The sequence below is a fragment of the Drosophila albomicans genome, chromosome X, assembly GCF_009650485.2.
Source record: "Drosophila albomicans strain 15112-1751.03 chromosome X, ASM965048v2, whole genome shotgun sequence".
Classification (NCBI taxonomy): Eukaryota; Metazoa; Arthropoda; class Insecta; order Diptera; family Drosophilidae; genus Drosophila; species Drosophila albomicans.
In genome coordinates this window covers 13,043,296-13,059,700 of record NC_047627.2, presented here as the reverse complement: position 1 = coordinate 13,059,700, position 16,405 = coordinate 13,043,296, and the positions used below count along the sequence as shown (strand labels likewise).

Sequence of the window (16,405 nt, the reverse complement as noted above, 5' to 3'; positions counted from 1 at the left end):
TAAGTAGGTTACATATCAATTTTACAGCTACTCTACTTAAAGAAATTAATGATTTGAAGTATATATGGAAAGCCGCATAAAAGCCCAACATAAAGGTGCCATTAATTGAGCATGTAAATAGCGAAACATTAAATAAATGTGCAATTAGTTAAATGAAATAAGTGTGACAATTAGTGCTTGCATTTAATTTCCGTAAACTTTTGCATGGATTAGCATAAATTTCAAATCAAATGCACGTGTCATTAATCAGTTATTCAACGGCGGAATCCCTTAATGAACTTGTCAGCCATTTGATATACCCCTCAAAATGAAAAAAATGAAAAGCAAAATATCAACATAACAGGAATTTAATCGCCTTGTGTTGCGTTGCGTTGCTATGCGTTCGGTTGATGCGTTTTCGAGTTTTCAAGTTCATGAACATTTTTTGTCCAAAGTAAAAGTTGATCTGTAACTCCCGCACTGCATAAAGTCCGCTCAGATTGTCAGTCAGAGTCAAGAGTTTATTATGTAAAGCTGTACGTAGCGATCGTAAAACCTACGGGGTTCTCAAGGCCGATTGTCTTCTTTGCCATTGCTTTAGTTGTTATTTTAGAAAGTGATTCGCAACCTGTGAATCACTTTGCATTCTTGACAGCATCGAAGTCGAAGTCGATGTCTCGAAGTCTCGAAGTCTTGTGGCAACAGTTGTACATAACTTATGTCTTCATTTTCGTTGACCCCTTTTTTTGAAGACTACACTTAATTGGTTAAATCGAAACTAATCGAAGAGCCCCCATCTAAAAGGCCAATAATCAAATCAAAGATCCATCCATGACCTTCAAAGCCAAATTGCGGCGGGTGTGCCTGCCCCCTTTTTAGTCCGAAAAGAAGACACAAGGCAGGTCACAGACGTTATAGACGTTGTGTTAATGAGCTTTATGAAAATTAGCCGAAAGTCTCGCATTAAAATATCTATTAGTCGATTCGGATTTTGGGATGCCCGCGATGACCGATGCTCAATGCTTGAATGCTCGATGCTCGATGCTCTGCCCACAAAATGTTGTCCACGAATGTTGCGGAAAAATTTGTAAATTTTGAGTAAAACTTGTTTAAGAGCGTGTGCGTGTATTTTATCTTCTTTTCTGACGGCTTTTTTTTATTTATTTCTTTTTTTTCGTTTTCTTGTATTTTATTCGCGGTGTAGTTTTTGTTTTTGTTGTTGTTTTTGTTTGTTCGTTTGTTGCTCGCTGATGTATTTTAAGTGGAAGCTGCAGAGCAGCGAACTGCGCTGCCGCCGCTGCTGCTGCTGCTTCTTCTTCTCGAAAATGTGCTGCAAGTTGAGTGATTTTTTTCCGCTATAAATTGCCGGCTTGCTTTAGGGATCAGCATCAGTTTCAGCGTCTAGCTCGTCCAGCACAGTCGTAGTTGTAGCTATCAATTCCAAAATGGTTAGTACTACAACAATCAACGGGTTGAAACAATATTTCTTCATTTTTTTTTTTTACATTTCATAAACAAATCCAAAAAAAAAACCCATTTACCTATTTTTTTTTTTTGTTGTGTGTGTGCAAGCAAGTGTTGTGCGTTTTTTAGTGCCGTGCCTAATCTCCCACTTATATCGTGTCCATTTGCAGAAATTCCTCATTGTGTTCGCTCTGTTCGCCTTCGCGGCCGCCGATGTCAGCCACCTGAGCAAGTACCTGCCCCCAGCCCAGAGCTACAGGCAGCCAAGCAACGAGTATCTGCCCCCCGTGCAGCAATCGTACTCGGCTCCATCGGTCAGCTACTCTGCCCCGGCTGTCCAGCAGACCTACTCCGCTCCTGCCGTCCAGACCAGCTACTCTGCTCCCGCTGTCCAGACTAGCTACTCCGCTCCTGCCGTCCAGACTAGCTACTCTGCCCCAGCTGTCCAGTCTTACTCTGCCCCAGCTGTCCAGTCTTACTCTGCTCCAGCTGTCCAGTCTTACTCTGCCCCAGCTGTCCAGTCTTACTCTGCTCCTGCCGTCCAGAGCTACTCCGCTCCTGCCGTCCAGTCTTACTCTGCTCCCTCGGTGAGCTACAGCGCACCCAGCAACGAGTATCTGCCTCCCGTTCAGCAGTCGTACTCTGCCCCAGCTGTCCAGCAGACTTACTCTGCCCCAGCTGTCCAGCAGACTTACTCCGCCCCAGCTGTCCAGCAGACTTACTCCGCACCAGCTGCCACCTACTCGGCTCCATCGGTCAGCTACTCCGCTCCCGCTGTCCAGCAGAGCTACTCTGCCCCAGCTGCCACCTACTCCGCCCCAGCTGTCCAGCAGTCGTACTCGGCTCCATCGGTCAGCTACTCGGCCCCAGCTGTCCAGCAGAGCTACTCCACAGCGTCGTCGTCGTCGGGCAGCTACTCGTCCGGTGCTGATGTCGGCACTCAGTATGCCTCCAACGGTGGCTATGTCTACAGGAAGAAGTAAGAGCTAGAGCGTGCTGCAAACTGTTCACACAACTCTAATCTAATCTAATCAAAAATACAAAATGCAATGAGCATTTCACATTGTTCATTTGCATCACATATTCTATTCATTTAATACCTTTTTTTTTTTGTTTTTGTGTACCCGATAATTAAACATAAAATGCAACAAATTCAAAATGACTTTTATTACACTTTACAGTAGTAAATTAAATTTTGCAATTTGCAATTTTACAATTTATGTATTTGTGACCGTTACAAAACACAGTTTGAAATTTAAACTTTGACTTAAGCTGCGAAATCTCAAATCAAATCATGTTGGATAAAGCTTTCGCAAAGCTGTCGCAGGTGCCACTCTTCGCTGAGCTGCCGTCCGAGCTTTGGAAGACAGCATTAGCTTTTATGCGTAGCTTCGCTAAAAAAGCTTTTCAGCATTGGCTATGCTACAAATCAACAGCTTTTGCAAATAGACATATTTACGTACATATGTCTGTAGAATTATTAGGTTGCCAAATTCGATTTATCAGTAAGAATTATGAAATAAGAATCAAATGAAAAATACAAAATTGCCAGGGATATTAGGAAAACTGTTAATAAAATTGAAGTAGGATTTTTTGTATTTACTTCAACTACTTTTTTACACCCGCTCCCCATGGGGTAGAAGGGTATTATAACATTGTGCCGGCAGGAAATGTATGTAACAGGCAGAAGGAGGCATCTCCGACCCCATAAAGTATATATATTCTTGATCAGCTGAGACGATATAGCAATGCCCGTCTGCCTGTCTGTCCGCATGTATGAACACCTAGATCTCAGAGACTATAAGAGGTAGAGATATATTTTTTTTGTTTCAAATTTTTGCCACACCCACCTTCCACTATCCTTTGGTATATTCTTAGTATTTTCACGGTATATTATAAAATGAATACCGCAATATCATGATTTTGTTCAAAATGGGAAGCGGGTATTTCACAGTCGGACACACTCGACTGTAGCTTTCTTGCTTTTTTTCAATTTTATATTTTTAAATTTTATTTGTGGTAATCTAAATAAATAATCAATGAATTCCACACTAACTAAATGATTTAATATAATATGAGATTCCTTACTGAATTAAATAATTACTAATATTAAACATGTTACATTCAGTAGAAACAAAATCGGAAGAAATGTAGCAAATGCCACATTTTTCCAACCGCATTCCAAATCGATAAGTTTTAGTTACAAGCTAAGTGAATTGCCTAGTTCGACTATCGATGAAGTTATAAATTAAATATAATGTTTAAAAAATGTTAAAATGTTCCGCTAATCGACAACAAAACGATGTCTTCTTTCTGTTTTAATGCCTATTTTCTTAATCGAAACGAAAAAACAAAACCAAATCATATGAAAAGATGCAAATTTCAGAACCATAACTGATAATATTCCTTTTAGTGGACTGATTTTCTGATCGATTTGAAATGAACAGACGATAGAAAGCAATCCGACGAAAGGTTAATTTTGCCCAATCTGTTGTCTGCATTGTTGCATTGTCATCGAAGTAGCAAACCAGTTGATGAGCGCAGAGAATGCGGCGGAAAGAAATGATTGTGAATAGTTTTTGTATGCAAAATCGATGTGACGCTTTTAATAAATTTGCCTGCCTAATTAGTTTTTGTAGTTCAGTCAGTGTTGGGAACACTTTCAATCGGAACGGAACTCCAGAAATCGCTCTGCATTATGATGCAAAGTGATCGAAAGTGAAATGCCGAATTTACAGTGGACAGTGTGCGGTATCATTTACGTAAGATTCGCCACAGATCACAATGATCACAATGTGTGGTGTTTGCCTCTTATAAGTGGCCACATCCAACGCCAACGCCGCACAGTCCACAGTCGAGGTTGAAGCGCCACGCAAATCGAATCGAAGCGAATCGGAAAACCAACGTCAACCACATCCACAAAAGATGCTAGCCAAGCCAAAGGCCACCTCGTGGCCACTGATGTTGCAGCTGCTGCTCCTATCGCAAGTCATCGCTGATGTCAGCCATCTAGCCAAGGAATACTTACCGCCAGATTTGGAACAACCCGCCGTCAAGCAGCCTCTGGCCGACGAACCCGCTCCGGTGGAGCAAGCCATGCAAGCCAACGATGGTGCCTACTTCCCCACAGCGGGTCTAATGCTGCCCCTAGGCTATGCGATACCAACAGGTGGCAATGTGGCTGCCCCGCCCATGTCACCACCCAATTTTCCGTTACCCATCTACCCACCATTCTTTGGATTCGGCGTCGGACCTGACGGATTAGCGGGCGCCCAAGTGCCGCCCGGCTTTGCCAATCCAGCACAATTTGCAGGTGGCGCTTTCCCCATTCCGGCACAGGGCGGACAGTTCCCAACTGGGCCACAGGGCGGTGCATTCGCGGCTGGACCACAAGCTGGACAGTTTTCGGCTGCCTTGCAAAATGGCAATTTCGCAGGCGGAGCACAAGGCGGTGCATTCCCTGTTGCACCTCAGGGCGGTGCCTTCCCCATTGGACCTGAGGGAGGTGCTTTCCCCATTGCTCCTCAGGGTGGTGCTTTCCCCGTAGCACCTCAGGGCGGCGCTTTTCCCGTTGCACCTCAGGGTGGTCCATTCCCAACTGGACCTCAAACCGGTCCATTCCCCGTCGGACCTCAGGGTGGTCCTTTTCCCGTCGGACCTCAAAGCGGTCCCTTCCCCGTCGGACCTCAGAGCGGTCCTTTCCCCGCTGGACCCGAAGGCGGACCATTTCCCGCTGGACCACAAATTAGTGCGTTCCCAGCGGTACCTCAGACAGGGCCACAGGGCGTTGGACCCTTCCCAGTGGGACCCACGCCGCAGAATCCCTTTGCACCCGACTACCTAACCACACAGGGATTACCCGCGGCGGGCATGCAACTGCCCTTCGGTATGCCACCCGGCTTCGCTGGTCCCGGTCCCACATATCCATATCAGCCTTTCTCGCCCAGCTTTGGTGTACCAGGGCAGTATTATCAGCCGCAGCAGCAGCCACAACCGTTCGCTGATGAACCCGAACCAGAGGCGAATGCCAAACAAAAGAGCAGCAGCAACAGCTCGGCGTCAACAAGCACAACGGTTGCGCCCAAGAGCCGCAACAGGGACACGGTTTATGCGCCCAACGGTGGCTACATCTATCAGCGTGCCAAATGAGTTACAAGCGATTTTATAGCCCAGTAACGAGCTCACGGCGCTCGAACGTCTAATAAATTATTAAACAATCTTTTTTTTTTCAAATAGTATGTATGTATATTCATCGCCCATCACCTTGTGTTTATTTCTTCTTTTTTTTTCCTCACTCGTGTTGGCTTTTATGAATGTGTGACCATAAACGATGAGCACACACACGAATTGTTTGTTTGTCTCTATGCAAATCGCTTGGCGGATTTTAAATGAGTGAAACAAGTCGCAATGGGAAGAGCTTCGCCACATGAGTTATGAGATCAAGAAACGCTTTTCGAGTGTCAGTTTACGTTTTGAGCTAATTTAGATGTTCCATCGACAATTTCAGCTGAGTACGGCGATAAGAAAAGTAGTTTTGGGAAAAGTCCCAGCTTACAGGGACGATTTTCATTGCATTCCCTATATACAAACGCATATCGGAAAATAAGAGATAATTCTCTATGATCTCTGGAACTAATTATAAGTGATGAAGACATCAAATTTGAGCACAATATAATCCCAGGTGCTACATATCGTAGAGTCCCCTTTAAATTTAAATATTTCCAGTAACAGACGCATATTAGAACAAGTAAGAAAGTTACAGTTGAGTGTGCTCGACTGTGAGATACCCGCTACCCATTTTGAATAAAAGCAAAATATTGCGGTATTTTTTTCAAAATATACCAAAAATGCAAAAATACTAAAAATATACCAAATGGTATTTTTGTTATATCGATATACTACACCATTCAAAATATACCATAGACGGCACAATATACCAGATTGTCGGCCAAAGCAACTCAGACCCCTAGTAAGTAGGCGTTTTTGCTCATACAAAAGTATTTTTTTAATAACTTCCACAATTTTTATCTGATCGCAACCAAATTTTCAGGAATCATAACTACTATAGTAGTTATTATATATACCAAAATTCGCAACTCTAGCTTTAAAAATTACGCTTGTTATTTGATTTTTTTGATTTGCGGGGGCGGAAGTGGGCGTGGCAAAAATTTTGAAACAAACTTGATCTGCGTGCAAACATAACAAATGCTGTCGAAAAAAAAATTATAGCTCTATCTCTTATAGTCTCTGAGATCTAGGTGTTCATACGGACGGACGGACAGACACACAGACACACAGACGGACAGACGGACATGGCTATATCGTCTCGGCTGTTGACGCTGATCAAGAATATATATACTTTATAGGGTCGGAGATGCCTCCTTCTACCTGTTACATACATTTCCTGCCGGCACAAAGTTATAATACCCTTCTACCCTATGGGTAGCGGGTATAAAAATAGAGATAATCCTCTTTGATCTCAGGAACTGGATATAAGAGATGAAGACATAAAATGTGAGGACAAAGTGATATATAAGTCCCCTTCAAATTTAAATATTAAAGCGTTAAACATTGTGAACAAACATTGATTTCATTACCATCGTAAAACACTCTCGAAACCTATTCAATAAAAAATTGTATAATGTTAGATAAAGCTGGAATCGAACTGATGATGGGGAAATTGCAACCAAGAAACCAATATATGGACAGTTAACAGAATTTCACACTTAAACGTTATGTGATATAGCCAATTAAACGAAACTTTACAGCTAAAAGTTAGCAATGTTTAAGTGTTCAGGTAGTCAAGAGCATATTTAGCATGAAAATCTTATTTGGCAAAACTACTCGAATAACCAAACAACATTTTTATGATTTTTGCCATGCATTTTCACAATAGGTTTTTATACTAATTTCGACATTCGCAATCACTTAAACTAGGAATATATTATACTATGGAAATGCGAATTTGTCTGGGTTGTGAAAAAAAACTTAAATTAGTTCAAATTATTCCGCTTTTGTTGTGTTGAGGAAACTCTCCACCGTAAATCAGTTAGTGAAAACCAGTTTATTCATCTTTTTTTAATGTGTCTACGTCCGCCAGATTTAAAGAAAGAAGGAAAGGCATATTTTGGGAATAATTTAAAAATGATTTTGTTTAATATGTAAAGCAATAAAAAGATAAAGAATATGTATAATCGCTTCGATAATCAAATCTATTGTAATTGTGTAAAATTTGATGACGTCAATCGTATTATGTCTGCACACCCTCGCAAGGGCGTCAACCAATTTGATATGCTTATGGAAGGATTAAGAAACTTGCTCCCAATTTCGTAAAAATTGCAAACACACCCATTGAGTCGCCCACATGAGATTATATTTCCACCAGTTTTCAACTGGTTTCTTCTGTGTCTATGCAAATTTTGAATTGTATTTAACAAAAAACATTTTGTGGTTTTTTGTTTTATTTGCGATTGCATTGTTATTAATTTCTATTTTTATACACTACCAGACAATATTATCATTTCAATCGGCATCGATATTATAAACATCTCATTCAATTTGCTTGACCAAATTCGGTTTATATATTATATACTATGTCATAGTATGATCACAAGAAAGTTAAGAAAAAAAATTACTTGGTATTGTTGAAGATATTCTATCTGAATATTCGATTCGATTATCGAAATGAAACTGTCAGCATGAAAAATTGTTGTTGTTTGAAAACTTTACAAGCTCATTATTTAAGTTGCCTTTTGCAAAAGTATTTAAAATTCGGCGTATCGCAAACCGCAAACATTTCTTTCACGTTTTGTTTCTTCTCGACCCTATTGTCAATCGACATTCAATTCGTAACTTTTATTTGGGTTTTTTGAGGTTTAGTTTTCAAACGTTTTATATCTTTAAATGTGAATGAACGAAAGAGGAGTATTCCTGACAAGCGGAAATCGAAAATACTATAATTTATATAATATACTATATTGTATGTATGCTGAAGGACCTAGTATATGAAAATTATATATTAATATTCTATGCCTTTAAAATATATATCAAATAACATCCATGATGGATTCCAAAGATACTTTGAAAACAGAAAATAAACATTAAAGTAATTTCGCAAATACGTTTAAAAGCCAAAGCACTTTGTCTGCTCTGGTCACACTAAATATTTAAATATTGTAAAAATATAAAATAAAATATTCCATGCTACGGGTATTTCAAAGTCGGACTCCAGCTGTCTTGCTTGTGCTGATTTTTCATTCGCTTGTCGATGATTAATTTTAATCGCTTTGTAAAACAAGTTAATTCAACTTTGTCAACAGATATCTCTGCATTATTATGATGTACATTTGTAATCGCATTGTACATCCACATCCACATCCACCTGTTGATCCAATGCTGAGGCCCTCTTAAGGTTGTTTGATCCGGCTATTAGTCATAATTAAGGCAACTGTGCCTCGGGCCACCAGAGGCCCTCAACTTGATTTTGATTTAACATTTTTCTCTTGATTTTTACTGCATTTCATTGATTTGGTTTCGTTTCGTTTCGTGCTGTTTCATTTTGTTTGGCGCGTGCAAAGCCTCGGGTGCGAACATTTTTTTTTTGTCATTTATTTTTTTTTTTGCCTTTTGTCACTCTGCGTTTTTGGATACACGCTTGTTTATGGATAAGGCATTATCTATCAAGATCTGGTGGACGGGCCTTCATTTTCATAATAATAATAAGCATAATTTTCTAAACAAACGCACCCACCAAACGTGTGCATATCAAATTTAACCTTATCGAACAAGTTATGACCAATTGTACCAATTTGAAGGCTATGAACTACGTACCGAATAATTAATAATTAATCTTTTCAATAGTTTGAAGGGTGAGAAGAATAAATGCTAATAAATACAAGTAAAAAATGAGAATGGAATTAAAGTTCAAAACTGAAATACGTACTAAATTAATAGTTGTTTCGCTTTAAAAATCTTAAAATTTTATGAACAGGATACGCATACGCAGTGTTGTTCTCGATTGCGCTGGTGACATCATTAATTGATAAAGATAGACTACACAATACTAGGCTTTTGTTTGTTATTGACATGGTTAACAATAATATGAGAACACCTCCCAACAAGAATAAATGGCAATAAATTATGGTCAAATAAAACGAATACGTTAAATGTGAGTAGAACTAGAAACCTTCAGGTGCAGGTTGAGCGCATGCGTAACTGCTGTCGGCGTTGCCACCTAGTCGCATAACTTGCAGTCTGCCCATATGTGTGACGTCACTAATTAAGCTAAACAATGCTAGGCCTTGTTTGTTATCGACATGTGTAATCGCCGATAACTATCAATGTCAGATCTCGGGCATGGGCATGACTTATGTATACATACATACATGCATATGTGTATTTGTGTGTATTTGTGCTTGCATAATCGCGCCGCAGGGTGTCAACGGACTTTAGCCATACGCGGCAAGGTAAGGCAAGGCAGGGCAAGGCGTCAATTGATGGTGCGGCTTGGATAAACACAAGTGTTGGAGTTGTGCATGCAAAACGGCAAATAATTGTACACAAGCACTCACACATATCGACACAGCGACACATTTTCGCTAGCCACTGTGGGGCAAGTTGAATTCGAACTGCGGTCACACTGCCAAAAATTTGCATATCAAAAAAAGAAATTTCTCAAAAGTGTTTCTTATGCACATACATATGTATGTGTAGCGACGCCCCCGATTCAAATCCAGATGCTTATCAACAGATGGTGGCAGTGGCAGTCGACGGACAGCAGACGGCAGTTATTATCACATTTATTTGGGCAACTGGGCAACAGTTTATGTTCACACAGCTTGTGGGCATTGTTTCATTTCTTTCTTTAGTTGGTTAGTGTTTGTGTGTTGTGTTTTGTTTTGTTTTGCCTTGTGTGTGAGTGTGTTTTGGACATTTATTAATCAGCACCAAGTTATAGCCATGTTGCACGCTTTTGTTGTTAGCATTTTGCATTAACATATTCACGTATTCCATAGATGCGATGGTGAGATGAGAGACTGAAACTAAAACTGAGGCTGAACCAATTATGGAATCGCAAAGCCCAACAAACCAAAGACCCGCCACCAACTGCCACAATGACTGAGGTTGATACTGAAACTGAGAGATCGAGATCAAGACGCAGAGATGTAGATGGCGCTTGCGATTTGGACAATGTCCAAAAGCTGGTGGCGTTTCAACTATAAATGCGCGACGCATCTCTTGGACAGTTATCAGTTTTACGGTTTCGTTCGTTTGGTTTACCACGCGCATCTGTAACTCCACTCAAGATGGTAAGCAAGCGAGGCGCCCCCTCTTGACTTGTTGTTACTTGTTACAACATGTCTCATCTTGTTTCTTCTGTTTTTTTTTTTCCTTTTTTTTATATGTGCTTGCCATGTGTGCTTTACTGTGTTGACTGTACCAGAAATCCATTGTTTGTGCCGTCGTTGTCGCCGTTGCCCTTGTGGGATTGGCTCAAGCTCGTCCGCAGGCGTTTGGCAATCGCTATTTGCCACCTCTGCCCATCAAGGATGTGACCACCCACAATATTCAGACGATCTTCCAGCAGCCCCAGCAGCAGCCAATTGCTCAGGTTGAATCGATCCGTCCATCGATCTCGTTGGGCAGCTTCTCGATTCAATCGGGTGGTCAGACAACCACAACCATTCAGCAATCGCCTGCTCCAGTTTCGGTTTCTGCTCCTGCTCCTGCTCCGATCACCTATGAGGCACCCACTCCCATTGTGGCCGTCCAGACGCCTGTCAAGAACACCTACTTGCCACCCGTGTCCGTTCCAGCTCCCGCTCCCGTAGTGACTGTGCAGGAAACCGCACCAGTTGTTGTTGAGCAAACCTACACCGCACCAGCTCCAGTGGTTCAGCAGCAGACTTACTCTGCACCTGCTCCAGCTCCAGTTCCAGTTGCAGCTCCCGCACCAGTTGTCCAGGAGAGCTATGTTGCCCCCGCTCCAGTGGTTCAGCAGCAGACATACTCGGCTCCAGCTCCCGCTCCAGTGGTTCAGCAGCAGACTTACTCCACCCCAGTGGTTCAGACCACCACCCAGGTTGTCCAGGAGAGCTACTCTGCTCCAGCTCCCGCTCCAGTGGTTCAACAGACTTACTCTGCTCCCGCTCCTGTGGTTCAACAGACCTACTCTGCTCCCGCTCCTGTGGTTCAAGAGACTTACACTGTGAATGCCCCTGCTCCAGTTGTTCAGCAAACCTACTCCGCTCCCGCTCCAGTGGTTCAACAGACATACTCGGCTCCAGCTCCTGCTCCCGCTCCTGTGGTTCAAGAGACCTACACTGTGAACGCTCCTGCTCCAGTGGTTCAGCAAACCTATTCCGCTCCAGCTCCCGCTCCTGTGGTGCAGGAGAGCTACTCTTACCCTGCACCCACCCAGGTGGTTCAGGAACAAATCACCGTCCAGGCTCCCGCTCCAGCTCCAGTTGTGCAGCAAACCTACACCGCTCCAGCCCCCGTTGTTCAGGAGATCCAAGCAGTTCAGGCTCCTGCTCCTGTGGTTCAGCAGACCTACACAGCTCCCGCTCCAGTGGTTCAGGAAACTCAAGTGATTTCAGCTCCAGCTCCAGTTGTCCAGGAAACCTACTCTGCTCCAGCTCCCGCTCCAGTGGTGCAACAGACCTACACTGCTCCAGTTGTCCAGGAAACCTACTCTGCTCCAGTGGTACAACAGACGACCTACACAGCTCCTGCTCCAGTTGTTCAACAGACGACGACCTACTCAGCTCCCGCTCCAGTTGTTCAACAGACTTACACAGCGCCCACTCCCATCGTCCAGGAGACCATTCAACAGGCTGCTCCAGTTGCCCAATACAGCGGCTACAACTACCAAGCACCCGCTCCAATTGTGCAGCAAACTACCACTACCTATAGCGCCCCCGAGATAGTGTCTGTTCCCGCTCCAGCTCCCGCACCTGTTGCCGCTCCCGTTGAGATCCAGACTCAACAGCAGGTCATCACCACCACAACACAAGCTCAGGCTCAGACTCAGGTTCAAGCCGCTCCAGCTCCAGAGCCAGTTCCCGCACCAGCTCCGGTTCCAGTGTTGCAGCAATCCTTTGTGCCTGCTCCTCCAGCTCAACCCATTGTGCAGCAGTACAGCAGCCCGGCTCCAGCACCCATTGCTCCCCAGCAGATCTTCCAGCAGTTCACCCCTACTTATAGCTACACCCAACCCGCTGTTCAGCAGCAACAGCAGCAGATCACCTACACTCAGTCCGCTCCTGCTCCCGCTCCCGCCCCCGTCTCCATTCCCGCTCCTGTTGTGCAGAAAACCGAGATCATTCAGCAAGCCGCTCCAGCACCAGCTCCACTTCCCATTGCGGTTTCGGCACCAGCCACCACCTCAGTGATCAGCAGCACGGCCACAGCCACAGCCACGTCCAGCGGCAGCCAGATTGGCACCAACTACGGCTCCAACGGCGGCTACGTCTACTAAGCATGCGAGATGCGTTTGAACGGGTTGCCCTCCCCTCAAGAGAGGCCCGAACTCGCGTCCAGCTTGACGTTCGTTATCGTTAATTGTTTCATTTAATTAGCCAAATTGTAGCCCTAGTCTTGTTATATACAGTGTTTTTTTTATACAGCCTAAACAAATTTTTTACAATAAATTTTACAAAAAACCAATTTGTCGTATGATTATTAAAAGGGCTCTAATAAAGGGTCAGTTAGAGCCCCCATCTTTAGCAGCCACACTGTGTATTGATTTCACCTCAAGTTTAATATTGAAAGGTCTAGTCAATTATTTGCAGTGAATAGAAAAATAGCTGGAACAATACATTAAAAAAAACATATAACATTTGGACAATCAGAATAACATATAGAAATTTAATTCGAGATTAAGATTTCACTATTCCAATAAAGTCTAATATCAATAGATAGAGTAATTCTTAACTTTTACATATATCTCAGATTTGGGAAATTTATATGTTATATGCAATTTTTAATTCAACGCTATAAGTCACCAAGCAGATTCAAAAATGCTTTAGGTTTACGTTCTCAATTAAGAGTTGAAAATTAAATTGCTTACAAACATCAAGACATGAAGAAGTTGTAGATATTATTCAATAGCTACCTGCGGTTGATTAATTGTATTGCGAGTGTCTCGGATGGTGTCTGAAAAATCCCGAAATGATTTGCAATATTCCCTGCGGGGCAAAACTCGATGCTTTCGTTTTGATGGATTGATTGCTCCGCCTTGACTGATTGCAGGGCATAGAACTCTCTCGTTGATGGATAGTAGCGAGTACCAAGTGTCGAGAGTCGGGTGTCGAGTGTCGATTACCGGAACCAAGACACCTCGTATCTCGTCTTATGAATGGAGTTTCCAATCATAACAATGGCATTTAAATGGTCGTTGCTATACGCCGAAATCAAAATCAAAAATAATGTATGTACAACAGCAAAAAGAAACATGTCTTAAATAAAATTCGCACACGGAGTTGGGCTAATGAATGGCCAGTCATCAAAGCCATGAACGTCATCGATATCTCAGAACACACAGGCCAAAAAAGCTTGTTCTGTGTTCTCTCATCTTGTTGTGAACTCTGATTTTATTAGTTATTGTATTGAGTTTAGTTTCGTTTCTTTTTCATCGTTGATTTGATTTCATTTCATTTGTTTGTCTCTGTGTTTTTTTGCTATTCATGCATAGAAAGCTTATAATGAGCGATATTTTATGATGATTGTTAATACAGATTCAAGTTCTCACTTTCTTGTTCTTCTCGTTGTCTCCTTTTGACATTTGTATCCGATCCGTTCCGATGTTTGGGCTATAAATATGTTGGGATGCTCGGGTATCAAATTAGTTCTATAGTCAGCTTTGTCAGCAGAACAACAATCTCATCATGGTTAGTAGTACTTCAAATTGGAATTCATTCGATTTGATTTGTATCAATTCCCTCGGTTAACATCATTTATATTCCAGAAATTCTTCGCCATCGTTTCGTTCGCCTTCTTGGCTCTGGTTGCCGGTGATGTCGCCCACCTGAGCAAGACTTATCTGCCTCCTCGTCAGATTGCTGCTGCCACCTACACCGCACCCGTGGTCAGTGCCGCTCCCGCTCCCTCCTTCGTCGCCAGCCAGCAATATGTTGCTCCAGCTGCCAGCTACCAGAGCGCATCTTTTGCCGCTCCAGCTCCTGCTGTTGAGAGCTTCGCCAGCGAGTCTTCCTATGTGGCTCCTGCTGCCACCCAGACTGTCTCCTACACCGCTCCAGTGGCCAAGACTTATGCCGCCCCCGCTGCCGCTAGCTTCGAGTCGTCATACGTAGCTCCAGCTGCCACCCAGACTGTCTCCTACACCGCTCCAGCTGCCAAGACCTATGCTGCTGCTCCCGCTGCCAGCTTCGAGTCCTCGTATGTTGCCCCAGCTGCCACACAGACCGTGTCCTACACTGCTCCAGTTGCCAAGACCTATGCCGCCGCTCCTGCTGCCAGCTTCGAGTCCTCGTATGTTGCCCCAGCTGCCTCCCAGACTGTTGCCTACACCGCTCCAGTTGCCACGTTCGCCGCCAAGTCTTATGCTGCTCCTGCTGCCAGCTTCGCCAGCGAGTCCTCGTACGTTGCCCCTGCTGCCACCCAGACCGTCTCATACACAGCTCCCGCTGCCAAGACCTATGCCGCACCTGCTGCCAGCTTCGAGTCCTCATATGTTGCCCCAGCTGCCACCCAGACTGTGTCATACACTGCCCCAGCCGCAGCCACCTTCAAGGCCACCACTTATGAGGCTCCTGCTGCTGCCACCTTCACCAGCGAGTCGTATGCCGCTCCAGCTCCAGTTGCCGCTGCCTCCTACACAGCTCCTTCATACTCCAGCTCTGGCATCGACACCGTTTACGGATCCAACGGTGGCTACGTCTATGCCAGACGTCGTTAAGTTAACGCGATAGAAACACATTTTTTTTTTTTAATTGCTAACGAATAAAAACCCAATTGTTGTATAAACAAAATTAACCAAGTTTTCAATTCGATTTCAAAGATTATGTCGTTTTAGTTGCACAGCGTTGCCATATCGATTATTTTCGGCTTGTGCGGTGCTTTTTGTGTGTTTATCTGGCAACAACTCTGTTTGCAATTGCCAAATTGCAAAAATCATTGAAAAAATACCAGCTCTGCTTTATAATTGTGTAAACATCGGAAACTCACGCAATTCTTGCGTTTAATGTCAAAAGCAATAATTATTCTAGACCACATGCAAATTTTTAAAAATATTCCACTTTATTTTGTTGTTATTGAAAAAATACTAATATACTTTTTGAAGTGCAACCAAAGATCAATGGTAAAAATGAAAAAATACAACTACGGTCACTCTAAACGGCAGCCATTTTGATCCTGAAAATTAATTAAAGCTTTTGTTTCGTTTTATTGTGTTATCAAACTATGCGTTGACAATAACATTACAGTGAGAATATGTAACAAACAAACAACTCAATTAATTACCGGAAATTGATTTAAATATCGTCATACATAACGTAAAAAAAAAATAAGTGCTTTTCATTAATAATCAGTTTTAGCTCTGCGTTGCTTCTTCTTCCTTGGGACTGGCCACGAAGAGAATGTTTAACTTGTTACTAATGTTGCGCTTGCTGCCCTCGTGCCGCACCTGCAACGCTTTCGAATCCAAACTGAACGAGCCCACAACTTGACCGGGCTTGATGTAATAATTCTGCCCCAACGTACTGGGACGATGATCCACAATGAAGTGATATGTCATGGGCCGCGGCGCCTCCTCCTCACTGCCGACAACCAGCTTTGGTTTCAATGTTGTCATTGATGCAGTGGTTGTGGGCATTGCTACAACGTGCCGCAACAGCGCCAGCGAACAGGCGACCAACAATGTGGAACTGCAACACAAATGCATGACTTATGCGAATGACAACAGCACGACGAGATTACGACAAAACGATCCGTTGCGAATGCT

The 16,405-nt window shown here is 43.1% G+C and overlaps 5 protein-coding genes across 6 annotated transcripts; 4 read left to right on the top strand and 1 right to left on the bottom strand.

The window, feature by feature from the left end:
* Positions 1-1,337: 1,337 nt before the first annotated feature.
* LOC117577564 (cuticle protein 16.5) lies at positions 1,338-2,533 on the top strand. The gene is made up of 2 exons (XM_034262401.2): positions 1,338-1,427; positions 1,614-2,533. The coding sequence occupies exons 1-2, from the start codon at positions 1,425-1,427 to the stop codon at positions 2,424-2,426; spliced, it is 816 nt and encodes a 271-aa protein (XP_034118292.1). The 5' UTR covers positions 1,338-1,424; the 3' UTR covers positions 2,427-2,533.
* A 1,558-nt stretch (positions 2,534-4,091) lies between these two features.
* Positions 4,092-5,670, top strand: LOC117577563 (collagen alpha-1(I) chain). The gene has a single exon (XM_034262400.2). It carries the CDS (start codon positions 4,369-4,371, stop codon positions 5,590-5,592), a length of 1,224 nt encoding a protein of 407 aa, XP_034118291.1. The 5' UTR covers positions 4,092-4,368; the 3' UTR covers positions 5,593-5,670.
* Positions 5,671-9,511: 3,841 nt separating this feature from the next.
* On the top strand, positions 9,512-13,101 carry LOC117577562 (uncharacterized). 2 transcript variants are annotated; one of them, XM_034262398.2, is made up of 3 exons: positions 9,512-9,908; positions 10,458-10,751; positions 10,886-13,101. In XM_034262398.2, the coding sequence occupies exons 2-3, from the start codon at positions 10,665-10,667 to the stop codon at positions 12,920-12,922; spliced, it is 2,124 nt and encodes a 707-aa protein (XP_034118289.1). In that variant the 5' UTR covers positions 9,512-9,908; positions 10,458-10,664; the 3' UTR covers positions 12,923-13,101. The 2 variants fall into 2 exon arrangements, with proteins under 2 accessions (XP_034118289.1, XP_034118287.1); XM_034262396.2 differs by lacking the exon at positions 9,512-9,908 and having other exon boundaries at positions 10,373-10,751.
* Positions 13,102-14,237: 1,136 nt separating this feature from the next.
* On the top strand, positions 14,238-15,415 carry LOC117572227 (uncharacterized). The gene is made up of 2 exons (XM_034254910.2): positions 14,238-14,333; positions 14,411-15,415. The coding sequence occupies exons 1-2, from the start codon at positions 14,331-14,333 to the stop codon at positions 15,359-15,361; spliced, it is 954 nt and encodes a 317-aa protein (XP_034110801.1). The 5' UTR covers positions 14,238-14,330; the 3' UTR covers positions 15,362-15,415.
* A 579-nt stretch (positions 15,416-15,994) lies between these two features.
* On the bottom strand, positions 15,995-16,345 carry LOC117577960 (uncharacterized). The gene has a single exon (XM_034263007.2). The coding sequence runs from the start codon at positions 16,343-16,345 to the stop codon at positions 15,995-15,997; it is 351 nt and encodes a 116-aa protein (XP_034118898.1).
* Positions 16,346-16,405: the final 60 nt, after the last annotated feature.